Source organism: Drosophila navojoa, chromosome 5 (genome assembly GCF_054131105.1).
Source record: "Drosophila navojoa isolate 15081-1374.11 chromosome 5, UAZ_NAV_1.0, whole genome shotgun sequence".
NCBI classification, from domain to species: Eukaryota; Metazoa; Arthropoda; class Insecta; order Diptera; family Drosophilidae; genus Drosophila; species Drosophila navojoa.
In genome coordinates, this window is record NC_142893.1 from 1,879,321 (window position 1) to 1,894,571 (window position 15,251).

Consider the following 15,251-nt stretch of genomic DNA (forward strand, 5'->3'; position numbering starts at 1 on the left):
TCTTACTCTCGTTATCCCTCTCTGTCTCTGTCTCTCTCGCTCGCTCGGCATGTGCTTGGCTGCTGCCAACGTGCGGCATATAAAAAGGTCATAAACAACGCGAACGACAACAATTTGAACTACGTCTAGGACTACATTGACAACACATTTGCCAAAAAGGGGGCTGAACTACATCATCGTGAGGCCCCACGCACTGTCCTGTCTATGCCACCCGTTCGACACCCCAACCTCTGGCAGCCTTCGCCCTTGCGGCCCCTATGCCATTTGCAATTTGGCAACACTTTTTTCGGTTACGCGGCTGTGGGCAAACGTTGAGCACTTTATATAAATTCTACAATACTTTTCTTTCTTTTCTCTATGTTTCTACTATTTTTTTTATGACCCTTAAGAGTGCATTCTACATGTACTCTAAATAAATATATACATGGAGAGCGTATATACATACATATACATCTGTTTATATATCGTCTTTTGATATATTCGTTTAGTTCTTCGAGTGCGCGACGCTTTATTACACATTTTTGCTAAATTACACTTTGGCCGCTAGTTTATTGCGAATAGCCCATTTGTAAGAGCAGCAACAAAGCTGTTGTTGATGCTATTGAGATACCCTGTATATGCGTGGCTGTAGGCGGGTGTGATGGAATTGCATTCTAGAGGCGTAAACAGGTTGTAACTTTGGGAAATGGAAACTGTTAGAGAAAGAGCAACGAAAAAGGAGTTAATATAAAAGAAGAGAACAAACAGTATAGCAGGAAAGATTGGAGGATTGAATTTACCAAAACAGTAAACTGCGAGGCAGGGAGAAAGATGAAACAGGGAAAGGATTTACACTGAAAAGAAGTAGAAATAGATATTGAGTACAGAGATGGAAATACAGCGAAAAGAAATGAGAGAGAGAAAGACACGAAGTAGTAAGAAAGATTAGATAAAGAGAGAAATAGATTATAGATAAAGCAAGAGCAAAAGAAACAAGTAGAATCAGAAACAAGTAAGGAGAAACATAGATTAGAGTCAGCTAGTCAGAGAGAGAGAGAAAAAGTGTAAATCCTTATAATGATATAAAAAAATATACAAATTCTTGATTCCAGAGTATCTGCTAGTTGAGCAGCTGCCAGGCTAACTGGCAAACATATTGACTTGTTATTATTATAGTTGCGTGGCATTTTAATAAGCCAAAAGTTGAGCTGGAAGTAAACCTCAAATCGATTCCGAGTTTTACAAGTTGCAAGCGTCATTAAGTGCGCGTAATTATTCAATGACTGTCAAAGGGAGAGGCAAAGAGAGAGAGGAGAGAGGAGTGAGAGAGCAGTTCAAAAGGAAAGACACGCATTTGGCTAGAATGCATTTTCCATAAAAAAAAAGCAGAAGGAAACGTCAGCAGCAGCAGCAGGCGGCAGACATATGCCAAAAGTTATTCCAGTGATAAATGATTTTGTAGAGTTGCTAAGACGTGAAGACGTGAAGACCTGAACTCCAGAAGACCTGGGGCATTATTAAGTTGACATTTAAAATTCTATAAATCATCAAGATTTACATTTTTGTCGCATTTAGCTGCACCTGTTGGCCAGCTGAAGAGGTAGAAGCGCCAGCTTGACTATATACCAAATAATGTGTAAATATATTTACATTATGCAACAGGATTGTGACTTTTGATAGACGTACTTACACTTTCGATGCATTTGCTACGATTTCATTCGTTCATTGTTTTTCCAGATGGCGAACCTATCAAACTGCCCGACAATTTGGAGAGCCTGCCAAGAGCCGACAGTTTCCCATCGCAGCGACATCGTTGGAATACAAATGAGGTCAGTTTAACATACATGAACATAGTATATATCTATAGACAGTATAATATACATATATACATATATATAGTATCTGTGTGTATTTGTGACTCGATTTGCATTTGATTGCACATAAAAAATGTCGAAACTGAAAGCAGAAAGAACAACAACAACAACAGAAACAACTTGACTCGCACTTGACAGGCAGGATGAGCCTGCCAGTCCTGCTGGCTGGACACTTTGACAGCGCTAAGGGACACGCTTCCTTTGACTATTTTTTCGTGTTAGAGATTAATAAGACACGCCTCGACCTGATCTGGACAGCTCTGCTTGCCTGGTTTATTAGGAATAGTCGCGAACTTCTCCCGTTTTTTTTTCTGTTTTTCTGTTTATGCGCCACCAAAACTATAATACAAATAGAAATTGTTTGGCGTGCCAGGATTCGCGAGGCGGTTCCATGGCATTTGTCCCCTGGCCGGCGCACGTACGCGCCAAAGTTTCGTTTCAGCTCTTTGTGTTTACAATAAAACTTTTGCGCTTAAAAAAGCTGAACAGTGGCCCTGGCTAGGACTGTGGCTACGGCTGTTTCTCTGTTTTACTTGTGAATTAAACGCAACCGCAAATATTCATTTGGACAGTTGTAAAGTTTTTGCAACAGAGTGAGTGAGAGAGAGGGAGTGGGAGTGTGAGAGAGACAGTGGAATTGGGCAGCAGCATTCGTTAAGCGACAATTTACATACTCGTGCGACAAGCTGACTAAATTAAAAATCAAGTAACGCAATGAGAGACTAAGTTTAAGCAGAGGATAAACAATACTTTAAAGGAAGAAGCAGAGAGAAGATCAATGGGATCGAGAGTGAAGAAGAGATCATTAAAGAGAAGATGAATAATTGGGAAGAGAAATATATTTTTAAGCAATTAAGAGAAGAGAAAATAATGAGAGAGTGGAGCATAGGAGAAAAAGGAGTAGAGAATAGGGAATAGAAAGAATAGAAGAGGAGCCATATGCAATGAAAGGATAAGACTAGAAAAAGAAAAGAATGGAAGGGAAAGAGAGAAAGAGAATTGATCAAAATATGATAAAAGAATAAATTACAGAGCCATATAGCACAAATCATTCGAAGAGAGAGAGCGAGAGAGAGAAGAGAATCGAGTGCTAAGGCAGTAAAGTATTTACCTTATAAGAGTTATACCCCTATCATCCCAGGGTATATAAGTAGCATGTCTCTCTCATTATAAAGTGCGCGTCGACCAGGCAGATTTTTATCTACTGAAGCATAATCAGAGTATAAAGCAGACCGTGCCACAGTTTATTAATATAAAGTTTCGCAAGGGGAAGGGCGGGTCTGTGTGGCCTATGGTTGTCGTACTCCCCACACTATAAACCCTGTCCAGCAGCCACTTCCGCCACCTGCTCCTCCTGCTCCTCCTTCGCCTGCTCTACTGCATCAGCATGCAAAAATTACAAAATGTAACCGTGTACGAAGCATAAATAAAATTACGCACGCTTATTTTAGTCTGCTTACAGGCCGAGCAGGGTCAGGGGCGTGCCAGGAGGCTGACCAGGAGGTGGAGCTTTGAGTGGGGTTTTTAAGTTGGTTTTCAGCATTGGGTCTGACCATTAAATGGCCTCGCTTGGGCTTTTGGCTTTAACCACACGGTTTTAATTTGGCGCCGAGACTCGCAACTCGGCCATAAAGCAGCCGAGCAATATAATACCAACTTCTGGTCAAATATATGGCACATGCCACGCCCCACTGAAAGGCGCCTCTGGGAAGAATCAAGAAACTTAAGTGGCTAATGAGACGCAAAGTTCCATTGGGCTAATAATAATCAGAGTTGTGAGCAGATAGCAAAGTATAATTGTTTTGTGTGTGCTGCAAGTGCCACGAGCTGTGGCAGGAGGCGTGCGTGGCAAGGGGCGGGGCATGCGTGCGTGTGTGCAGCAAATGCGCTGAGGTGCGCATAAATATTTAATGCGCATTTCGCGCAGCTACTCGAACTCGAACGTATGTGCCTAGAATTCATCATAAAACCAACAACAACAACAACAACAAATGTGAAAGAGTTGCCTGTGGCAAAAGCAGCAGCTTGTGGCTGTGGCAGAGCTTTGGGGCATGCATAAATAAGCAAAGGAGCCAATGCCAAAGTCAAAGGCAATTTGGACCAAAATGCAAACGTTTGCCACTTGACAAACACGCGCCTGTGATTTCTCAACTCTCATCCTACTCGAGCTAGCAGCGGCCAATTCGTATAGTACACTGAGAGAAAAAGGCCATGAGTTATGGAAATAGTACGTGTGCTGGAAGTGGCTTTCCGTTTTGTGAACTCTAGAGAATTGTTAAAGAAATAGTAACTAAATAATTAATATTAACATTAAATCGTGTCTAAATTTTGCTGACTAGTGTAGTTAATTCAAAATTTTCTTAATTAATCACTATATTCATACCTCTAGCTTTATATATTTCTAGTTTCAAAAACTCTTCATATATTCGCTCCACTTCTCCTGCTTTTCTCTCAGTGTAGCTGCTGTGCATACAATTTTTATGACACTCGAAAATGCTGCGATTTCTGACATATGAAATTGTTGCTGCACATCGTCAATGGGCTATGTATGAGGACTATAAGGACTATGGACTACGGGCATACGAAATACGGCATGTGGAAGCATGCGAGGGCATGGACTACGGGCGTCGCCAGCTGTGCGCGCGCGAGTTGAGAGCTGAGAGCTGAGAGTTTTTTTTGGACAGTTGTTGACGGCGCAGATGAATGGGTTCTTCGTCTTTGAATGGGCATGAATGTGAGTGTATGTTGTTTGTGTGTGTGTGTGTGTGTGTGAGTGTATGGCTACTTTACATTATTCATGCAACGTCAAGGCTGGCAAAACAAATTGATAACTTTATCGGCAAAACATGCAATGAAATGCCAAATGGGCAGAAGCTCAGCAAACACACAGAGTTGCCACCCGGCGTTGCTCAGACCCAACTCGTTTTCAGTTGGCTCTTTGTGTGATTTGCATTTGAATGTTTTACTGTACTTGAGAGCAGCTAACTTCACATTCTTCTTCATTGCTTGAATAGACTTCATATGCTGTCACATTTCTTACGCATATTTCATCGTCTTTATAGTCTTCCCTCGTATTCCACGCGTTTTCTATTGACAATTGACAATTTGCAACGCGACAGAGTTGCCGCCTCATTCTCTCACACTTTCCCTTTCTACCTCATTCTCTATTACTATTAGTATTTCTTTTTCTCCCTTTCTCATTCCGATTTTCTACTAGTCTCATAATCAACTGCGTCTCTAGATCTCTTGCCCCTTACCATAATTTCATCACTCTTGACTATCATATCTCTCTCACTCTTGACTATCATATCTCTTTCTCTCTCCCTGTCTCTCTCCCTCTCAGCCATTTTCTGTTGACTATTTATCAACGCTTTTTCCCTCTCTCTCTCTCTCTCTCTCTCTCTCTCTCTCTCTCTCTCTCTCTCTCTCTCTCTCCCTCTCTTCCTTTAATTCTTCACTCACTTCTCTCACACTCTGTTTCACACACCCATTCCACTCATTCTGCTGCTCATGCCCAGGTGTCAAGTGGCGACACCTGTAAATTGTGGTCACACTTGGGCATCCTGTGGCTTCCTGCCTTTAGCTTTGGCTGTTGCTGTTGCTGCTGCTGCTGCGGTCAAATGAAATTTCTAAAATGTTTTCCTTTGTTTTATGCGCAACAAACCGAAAGCAACAAAAAGGGACAGGGACACGGGACAAGGGACTAGGGAAAAGAGAAACGGAAACTTTTGCCGGACAATGGGGCAGGAAATGCCGCGAGTGCTTTGGCTAGCTAAAAATGTTCCAGTAACTCGGAAATTGTTAGCACGTTCACTTAACTTGGTTAACATTCATTTGCACAGTTTATAGAAGTTCTCATTGCTGTTGCTGCTGTTGTTGTTGTTGTTGTGCTTTAAAAATCGGTAAACACACGTGACTTGCTGATTAGGCAAACTGAAGAACGCTCACGGAGAGGGGGAGATGAGAAAAATAAATCAGATGAAGACGAAATACTCTATAAGATAATGGGTCAGCGGACAGCTGGCATTGTGGGAGTCGTAATTTGGTATCTATATAGATATAATATTTCATATATATTCCTAAAAACCTCTTATTAGTGTATTTATAATCTCACATCTCTAAACATATTTAAACGCTTTTTCAACAAATATTTGTTTGCTTGTTTGTTGTTACTAAAATATTTCAGGAAATCGCAGCGATTCTTATCAGCTTTGATAAGCACAGCGAATGGCAATCAAAAGAAGTCAAAACAAGGTGAGTCATGCTGAATTTTGGCCCACATTTGTGTGAAACGCAATATCTTAACATCTCTCTCTCTCTCTCTCTCTCTCTATCTTTTCTCCCTGACAGACCCAAGAGCGGCTCTCTGCTGCTCTATTCGAGAAAGAAAGTGCGCTACCGACGCGACGGCTACTGCTGGAAGAAGCGCAAGGATGGGAAGACAACCCGCGAGGATCACATGAAACTTAAAGTACAAGGCACTGAGGTAGGCTATTATACAATCGGCTAACATTCTCGTCTAATAGTGAGAATAACTGAGGTCTATGGGTTCACATTGTAATGGAGAAATACTGATTTAAGGGGATAGATTCATCATATAAACATTAAAATGAGTTCATATCACAAACCAAAATCAGTTCACACAATATATAATATATAAGTTTGTAGCTTAGTAGCATCGCTCCGATTTGAAAAGTTGTTCCCGGTGACATTTTCTTCATCTAAAACTTCCATTGACGCCTGCTGGGCAATTAGTCAATTAGCCAAACAGTCCTAAAAACTGGACAAAACTTTGTCCAGATACCCATAAAAGTGACTAGATAAAATAAAGACAAATAAACGGAAGGCAAAGCTTAAGTTTAACTGCCTTAACAGCTTGAGGGTTGTTAGAAACACTTTTTTTTCGTTCGCAGTGAATTATGATTTTCCGGCGGAAATATAAGTATAACAGTTTCTTTTTGTTTTTTTTTTTTTTTTTGTCCTTACCCTTGTACTGGGCGTTTGTTTGTCTGCTAATGAAATAAGCTTTGGCTAGGGTTAAGCGTATTTCTGTCTGACTGAAGTGAAAGCGCAGGGAACTCGGAACTCTTCATATGTTTAGCTATACATATATATATATATATATAAATGTATATAGAAGAAGAGGAAAAAACTGTTGGCAATTTCACGCCAATTTTTCTTGTTTGTTTTAATTTTTATTTTAATACCGCTTGCAGTTGGCGAAGGTTTTTTTTTTTTTTTTTTTTGCCGAAGACAAGTAGCTGCCGCGAGATTTATGCACTTGGCAAACACACAGCAGGGGTTTTCCTTTTCGGTGTGTCCGTCCGTCTGTCCGTCTGTCTGCTTACACGATAACTAATATTTATAAACGTGGAACACTTCAGAAAATATAGCAAAAAGACAGAAAAGAAGTCAGCGGCATATCGTTCAAAGACGACGGCCAACAAAATTTATCAGCGCCAAATAGCAAAAGAAATTGCGCAGAAAACAAAAACAAGAACAAGCGTAAAGGAAGTAGAAGATGAGGAGGAAGCAGCAGCAGCAGCAGCAGTAGATAATGTTGTAGAAGTCACAGAAAAAAGGGTTTGATTTTTGGCACTTGACTTTTGGCTTTTGCCTTCAGCTAGAGTCTACACTGGCGCCCCCTAGCGTGGGCGTTTGGTAATTTAATTTGAGTTGCGTCTTTTTTATGTCTTCCAATTAAATCAAGGCGCTGCGTGTAGCCTCTAGCTATATAAATCAATATATAAATCTATATCCCTATCTCTATCTCTATCTCTACATTTTTATGCTCTTGTTTGTGTTTCATTTTTTTGTTTCTGGCTAAATTGTTTTCCCGATTGCTCCACAGTGCATCTATGGTTGTTACGTACACTCGGCCATATTGCCCACATTTCATCGCAGATGTTACTGGCTATTGCAGGTAGGTAAGACAGCTTGGTTGTGGGACACACTTACTTAGCTGAACTACTTTATCTTTGTGACAACAAAAAACAGAATCCGGACATTGTTTTGGTGCATTATCTGAATGTGCCCTATCCGGATGATAATAAAATGGCTGTCATTGCGCCGAGCATAACGCTCTGGGGCGATAAGAAGGAGTGGACCAAGGAGGAGCTGGTTAGTCAACTAAAGCCTATGCGTGAGTATAACAGTTGTAGCAGTTGTGGTCTATACTGAAAAGTATTCCCGTTGTATGCAGTGTCCACAGTTAATTCAGATGAGGATTCTGATTCCGGCAATGATATTGAGATATCGGTAAGTTTTAATGTTTATATAACAGTTTGTATAACAATTTATATAACAGTTTGTATAACAGTTTGTTGGAATGTTATACAAAACAAACGTTCGGTACTTTTATAACAGTTTTTAAAATAATTTGTATAACACTTATAGCTTTTTATACTGGTTTTCCAACTTGCCAATAGCAGGCAGCTCACTAAGCCTTGACAGCTAATCAAATGCAATTCTCTCCCACAGACGGCCGAAACAGTAGAGTCTATTGTATGCCAGCTGATGGAGAAGCAACGTCTCTCGCGGCAAGCGGCGTTGGTTAAGCAACTCGACTGCGGCTGCGGCGATGCCAACTGTGCGGATGGCAAGACCTGCACGCATCCCGTTATGCGTCGCACAGGTGGCATATTGAAGAGCGTCTCAGAGAAGCGACCCAATGACGCCTACAGCACAGCCAACGGCACGCCCAACGTTGTGGTGGCCAGCAAGGTGAGTGGAGAGCAGCAGCAGGAAATGGGGATTTGGGGCTTAAGAATCTGTTTGCTTTGCAGCTGTATTCACGTTGGTCGGAGCGACACAGGCAGCGCGATGCCACGTTGCATTTGGACAACCCGCACGCGCAGTTCCACAATGCCACGCAGCAGTTGCCGCAAGAGTCGGCGATCAAATTTCAAATCATTCCCCAGCAGCAACAACAACAGCAGCAGCAGCAGGCCAATCACAACGAAGGCAGCTATCAGCAGCAATATCGTGGCGCCAATCAGATGCTGGCCACAAGAAACAATCTGATAATACAACAGCAGCAGCAGCAGCAGCAGCAGCAACAGCAACAACAACATCAACAGCAGCAGCAACAACAACAATATCAACAGCAGCAGCAGCAGCAGCAGCAGCATCTGAACTTGCAGCGCTTCGTAGCTAGTCACAATCAAAGCAATCAAAGTCATAATCAACTCAACAACAACAACAACAGCAATGCTAGCAACACCTCAGCACATTTAAATCATCGCCTGCAAATTGCCAATACAACAATAACGGCAACAACTAGGGAGGCGGCAGCAGCAGCAGCAGCTGTAGCTGCAACAACAACAGCAGCAAATGTCATGGATACGGAGCTAATTGAAAACCAAAGCCAGCAGCAACAGCAGCAGCAGCAGCAGCAGCAGCAGTTGACCGCAAATAGCAACAAACTGAGCCACAATACAAATAACAGCAGCAATAAGCAATTAACAGTAGCAGCAGCAACAGCAACAACAACAAACCAAGCAACAACAACAGCAGCAGCAGGAGCAGCAGCAACAGCTCACACAAACAACGAATTAAATGTCATAAACAACAACAGCAATAACTTTATATACAATCAACAGCAGCAAGCCAACACTCAACAGCAGCAACATTATTATAAATTGCAACAGACATCAACCCCCAACAGCAGCTGCAGCAGCAGCGGCAGCAGCAGCAATCAACCCCCAGTTGAGGCTATGTGCATGTCACCTGAGCATCACAGCAGCAACAGCAACAGTAGCATCAACAACAACAACAACAACAACAATAGCAACCATCAACTTGGAGCAACAGCAGCAACGTCTTCCGCTGGCAATACTCCTTCCACATCAGCAACATCATCCACCTCCAGTTCCTTACAGTCGATTATCGATGGCAATCAGCAGCAACAAATTACAACGACAACAGCAACAACAACAGCAGGAGGAGCAACAACAGCAACAACAACTTGTGATAATTTAATGAGCGCCAATGCGCACGCTGAGGTAAGTTTTGACCGCAAATCAACTGCATTTATGCCTATTTATGCTGATTAAATTTAATCGACAGCTGGAGTTGGGCGGCGGCAGCAGCAACAACAGCGAGCAACAGCAACAGCAACAGCAGCAGCAGGCGTCTAGCAACTATAGCGTCAACAATCAGGCAACTGATGCCCAAATTCTTAATGGTTGTGCCAACTACAGTGCTTCCAGTGACAACAGCAGCCAAATTAGTGACAGCAACAACAACAGCAGCAGTCGCAGTCGCAGCAGCAGCAACAGCAACAACAGCAACGACGATGAGCCCCAAGCGGAGTCAATGAGTTTCTTCAATGAGACATTGGATCTATCGCACGAGGATATACAACGCACGCTCATTGCAAACATGCCCTATAGCAACAACAGCAACAATCCAACAGCAGCAGCAGCAGCAGCAGAGGACCCAGCGACAGCAACAATAGCTAGCAGCAACAACAACGAAACAGCTCAACAGCAATCGAATGAACGTGAGGACGAGGATACGGCTGATGTATTTGCCAATTTGGATGCCTTTGATATGCTGGTTGAGTTTCCAGAACTGGATCTGGATGATAAGCAGGCATTGAATAATACAGCCGTCGAGCAGGTGCATCATCAAGCCGGTGGCTCCTACCTAGCCACGCCCCAGCCCACAAGCACGCAGCGAAAGCTGCTCAACATTTGTGATTTCAGTCCGGAATGGTCCTACACAGAGGGCGGGGTCAAGGTGCTCGTGGCAGGTCCTTGGACGAGTGATGGCGGCTGCTACACGGTGCTCTTCGATGCGCAGCCTGTGCCCACGGTGCTCGTCCAGGAGGGCGTTTTGCGCTGCTACTGTCCGGCACATGAGGCAGGTTTGGTTACCTTGCAGGTGGCTTGTGATGGGTTTTTGGTCTCCAATGCGGCGATGTTTGAGTACAAGTTGTCGCTGCTGGCGGATGCGCCATTCGATGCCAGCAGCTCCAATGACTGCCTGTACAAGTTTACGTTGCTGAACCGTTTGTCCACCATCGATGAGAAACTGCAGCTGAAGCTGGAGAATGAGCTCACAGTAAGTGCAGCGACTATCAACAAGAAAGTCCTCTCTCTCAACTATGATCTTTATTTCCCTTTGCAGTTCGATCAAACTTCCCTTTTTCTTGAGCCCAACTTTGAGGAGAAACTGGTGCTCTATTGCCATCGGCTCACGAAGCACGCTTGGAGCACGCCCAGCACTGGCGCCAATTGGAGCGTTGGCTTGCGTGGCATGACCCTGCTTCATCTGGCCGCCGCCTTGGGCTATGCCAAGCTGGTGGGCGCCATGCTCAACTGGCGCGCTGAGAATCCACATATCATATTGGAAACGGAGCTGGACGCACTTAGCCAGGATGTGCATGGCTTTACGCCCTTGGCTTGGGCCTGTGTTCGTGGCCATTTGGAGTGCACTCTGCTGCTCTACAAGTGGAATCATAATGCGTTAAAGATCAAGACGCAGGCACAGCAAACGCCACTCGATTTGGCCAGCTTGAAGGGCCACAAACAGCTGCTGCAGCAGCTGTGCCGGCTTGAGAAGGAACGCTGCCGCAAGCCACAACCACGCGGCGGACTGGCCAATCTCTCCATGAATCTGGGCGTCGAGGCGGCCACTGATGAGTCCAATTATAGTGTGTACGAGATGGAGCTGCAGCGCAGACATGACGGAGTCTTCCTACGACCTGTGGCGCTTCATAGGTAATTTTTGTCAACGAGAGTAGAATTTTTGCAGTTGGGTCAGATTAGGCCATTCCATTAACGAATCTCAGTATGATTTTCTAGTATATATAAATTAATATAGATAGTTTTGACTGATGTATACGTACACCTAGAATTGACATCCTTTTTGATAGACTCTGTTAATCATCTATGTGAAATTGTTTATCAAAATGGCTTATCCTCATTTCACCAGTTTTCATTATACCATAAACCCATTGAAGAATGGGAACTCAGGGCAGTAGTCATGCCAAACCCCATCAAATAGATATTCCTGATTAGCTACAGCAACTGAGTTCGCTTCTCGTCCGTATGTCCGTCAGTTTATAAGATCAAACATTTAGCAGCTTTACCTTTTCTATTCAAAGGAAATTCTCAGCTTTAGGTTCTGAATCCTCCACAAAAGATATTGCGTGTAATAAGTTTATATTCTCTTCTAGCAATCAAAGTCCGCCAAATAACAGCAGTCGCTACTCGAAGCGCTCTTCCATCGACAGTGGCATCAACATGGATATGCGCAGCAAATCTGGAAAGCCATTAGCTAGAATGCACGGGTAAGCTATATCTAGCTATATTAGATATCTGATCTGATAAATCTGATTTTTAGCAACTATGAGACACATGACAACTATGCTCTGGGCGTGGATTCCCCTTTGGACTCGCTGAGCGGCAACAATTGTTCCGGTCTGCTATCGCCGATGCGTAAAATGGATTTCGCTCTATGTAAGTTGAGGGCTGGCCATCAAGAGCTAATGCTCTCTATTAGATAAACTCTTTACTGTGTGTACGATTGTATATGAATGCTATAAAAATCGAAATTCTAAACACCAGGCGAGGTATCCACGGGCGAATCGAGTCCCATACACGACAAAGACATCGATTGCGATGACAATTCGACGAGCGTGACTGACACAACTTTAAATAATGAGCTCAACGATGCGGTCGTAGGTTAGTCTGAGGATGCTGTCTCTGTCTCCCTCACTCTCTGTCTCTCTCTATGCTAACCACTTAACGTAATGTCGTAATAATGTAACGTAACAATCCAAAGGGGGAAGAAGCGCTGGCCATCATCAAATCTAATATGCATTTTGTGTATAGCTCGCTCGCTCGCTCTATCTCTCTCTTACACTCTTATATATACATATATTTCTCGCTGTCTGTCTCTCAATGTTGTTGTTGTTGGTTGCTGTTGCTAATTGTTGTTGTTGCATACATACATATATAGAAAATACACAGACACATACACACACACATATATATATACATACACACACATAGCTAGCTATGAGCTCTGATCCTCATAATATCCAAAATTAATTTATATAAATGTATCGGATGATGTTCTTGATGTTTGTTCTAGCTATGAACATGCATATGAGTGTATTCATAATACAATTTATGGTTTCGATGTAAATACTCGATGAGTGTCTCACACACACAGACACTGATATAACTAACTATATATATATACGTTCGGCATATGTATTTGTATTTGATTAGAACTAATCTTAAATGTGTGTTTTTATCGATGTGTAACACTAACACTAAAACCAATTTTAAGACTAATACTAACACTGACACTAATACGCATACATATATTTACATACTCACACACATACATACATATATACACGCTGTATATTTATACTCGAAATGTGTTCATTCTGTAAATATTAAGTGCGTGTGTGTCTGACTATTGGAAAACTAACACATGCAAACATACAAACGTGCTCATCAACGAGGGTGGCTTGAAAAATTACAAATTTCTTGGAATGTGAAAGCAAAATTCAACCAAATGAAATCATGACCATCAATTCAAAAAATCTAACCATCTGAATGGAAACTTTATACAGTTTCAACTGTCAACTTCTCAAGCTGCCCTCGTGAAACTAACTCTGGTGCTTGTCGATGTATATTTAAACACAGAAAAACAGCATTATATGTAGTCTCGTTAATTGAAACTGTGTAAAGCGTAGTAAAGCGAACCCCAAGTATAGCTCAATTCATTTTATGTGGCCTACTTTCAGGGGACTCGGATGCAAAAGTTTTAACGCTAGCGGAACATATTATAGCAGCTATGCCAGATAGGATCAAGGTGAGTGAGATGTGGTATATAGATATATATTATGTATATGGTAATGTATATCCTTCTCTTGCAGAACGAAGCGCATGAAATGATGGTCTTGGGCAGCCCTTTAACGGAGCCACTCACCTCGGAGTCGTCGGCACTGACAGATAGCTTTATGGATCCGCTGCTCGATTCGTTGCCCAATACGCATTTCGATAGCGATTTCAGTTTCGATTTTCATGATCACAGCTATCGATATCATGATGTGAGCACTCCTTGCTCTAGCCTGAGTCCCGCCAGTTCGGGTCCTTTGCAATCGCCGGCTAGCTATTCCATACTCGGCACAGATCCTTCGGTCAGCTCACCTAGTCCGCCGCCCTCAACTAAGCAATTGACGGAGTTCCTCCACGCTTCCAGCATATCGCAATATCCCTTCGAGGCAGACTTCTCGAAGCTAACGCTCACAGACACCGAACAGCGCGAGCTCTACGAGGCAGCCAAGTGCATACAGAAGGCGTATCGTTCGTACAAGGGCCGCCAGAAGATGGAGGAGCAGAATAAGGAGCGTACCGCTGCAATCGTTATACAAAACTATTATCGTCGCTATAAGCAATACGCTTACTACCGACAGATGACCAATGCAGCTCTAGTCATACAGCACGGCTATCGGTCGTATCGGCGCAACAAGCGCTTCAAGAAGTCCCAACTGGGCACTGGCAGCGAACAGGGCAGTGTGAGCAGCAATTCCCAATGCCTGTCCAGCTTTTACGATCACTACAAGCAGGATCAGCAGCAACAGCAGGAGCTCAGCTCACAGCCTAGCACGCCCAAGGAGACGAGTCCGTCGGGTCCCTTGAAGTGAGTGAAAGTTTCATTTGCGAAATCATATATTTCAATTTTCATCAAAAAGCTTCGATTCACTTAAAACTGTATTATCTATAACCATATCTAATCTGTATCTTACACAGGCGTACATATTCGCAGTCGACACAAAATCAGGCGGCCAGAAAAATACAACAGTTCATGAGACAATCACGCATCAAGTAAGTTTTTATACCCTATAGCCATATCTCTATTTATACGTAAGCTTTATCTATAAATAAGTCAAGTTCGCGTACTAAAAATTTAATTATATATAAACATCTTGCACGCTAGCATTTGGGATAGCAATTTGACGACTTTGGTAAGATGTTAATGGAGTAATAGTGATATCGATAGTTTTTTGTATTTATAATTTTTCTATTTTTTCGTTATCAAAATAACAAATTACGAGTTCTTAAATCGATTTCTAAAAGAAAATAAGTAGTCGATACTTTTAGTTTATCTATTATTATTTAGCGCATTATTATTTACGTATATGATTTATCCTTACATAAATACTTATATACTTCATTTACTTGTCTCTATAGACTACAGAGAGAGCGAGCCGAAAAAGAGAAGCTGGTGCACCAACGCAGGGCGGAATACCTTCAAAACTTGCAGTATCAAGGGCAACAGGAAATGGCAATATGCCATAGTGAGAATAGGTAACTTCTAACGCAATATCAATCGCAAATATATTAATAATATATATATATATTTTTATCT

The 15,251-nt window shown here is 42.5% G+C and overlaps 1 protein-coding gene across 7 annotated transcripts in view; it reads left to right on the plus strand.

The window, feature by feature from the left end:
• Camta (Calmodulin-binding transcription activator) overlaps positions 1 to 15,251 on the plus strand; it is a 47,331-nt gene that overhangs the window by 29,405 nt on the left and 2,675 nt on the right. For 4 of the 7 annotated variants that reach the window (XM_089262242.1, XM_089262241.1, XM_089262246.1 and 1 more), the window contains 17 exons: positions 1,717 to 1,808; positions 6,040 to 6,107; positions 6,204 to 6,339; positions 7,705 to 7,776; positions 7,851 to 7,995; positions 8,056 to 8,111; positions 8,334 to 8,576; positions 8,639 to 9,856; positions 9,921 to 10,919; positions 10,986 to 11,578; positions 12,037 to 12,150; positions 12,204 to 12,319; positions 12,428 to 12,544; positions 13,624 to 13,691; positions 13,756 to 14,522; positions 14,633 to 14,707; positions 15,074 to 15,190. In XM_089262242.1, the coding sequence (XP_089118368.1) occupies positions 1,717 to 1,808; positions 6,040 to 6,107; positions 6,204 to 6,339; positions 7,705 to 7,776; positions 7,851 to 7,995; positions 8,056 to 8,111; positions 8,334 to 8,576; positions 8,639 to 9,856; positions 9,921 to 10,919; positions 10,986 to 11,578; positions 12,037 to 12,150; positions 12,204 to 12,319; positions 12,428 to 12,544; positions 13,624 to 13,691; positions 13,756 to 14,522; positions 14,633 to 14,707; positions 15,074 to 15,190 (4,996 nt within the window). Of the gene's footprint in view, positions 1 to 1,716; positions 1,809 to 6,039; positions 6,108 to 6,203; positions 6,340 to 7,704; positions 7,777 to 7,850; positions 7,996 to 8,055; positions 8,112 to 8,333; positions 8,577 to 8,638; positions 9,857 to 9,920; positions 10,920 to 10,985; positions 11,579 to 12,036; positions 12,151 to 12,203; positions 12,320 to 12,427; positions 12,545 to 13,623; positions 13,692 to 13,755; positions 14,523 to 14,632; positions 14,708 to 14,819; positions 14,848 to 15,073; positions 15,191 to 15,251 lie in introns of all 7 variants that reach the window. The other 3 variants (XM_089262243.1, XM_089262245.1, XM_089262244.1) reach the window with 3 other exon arrangements.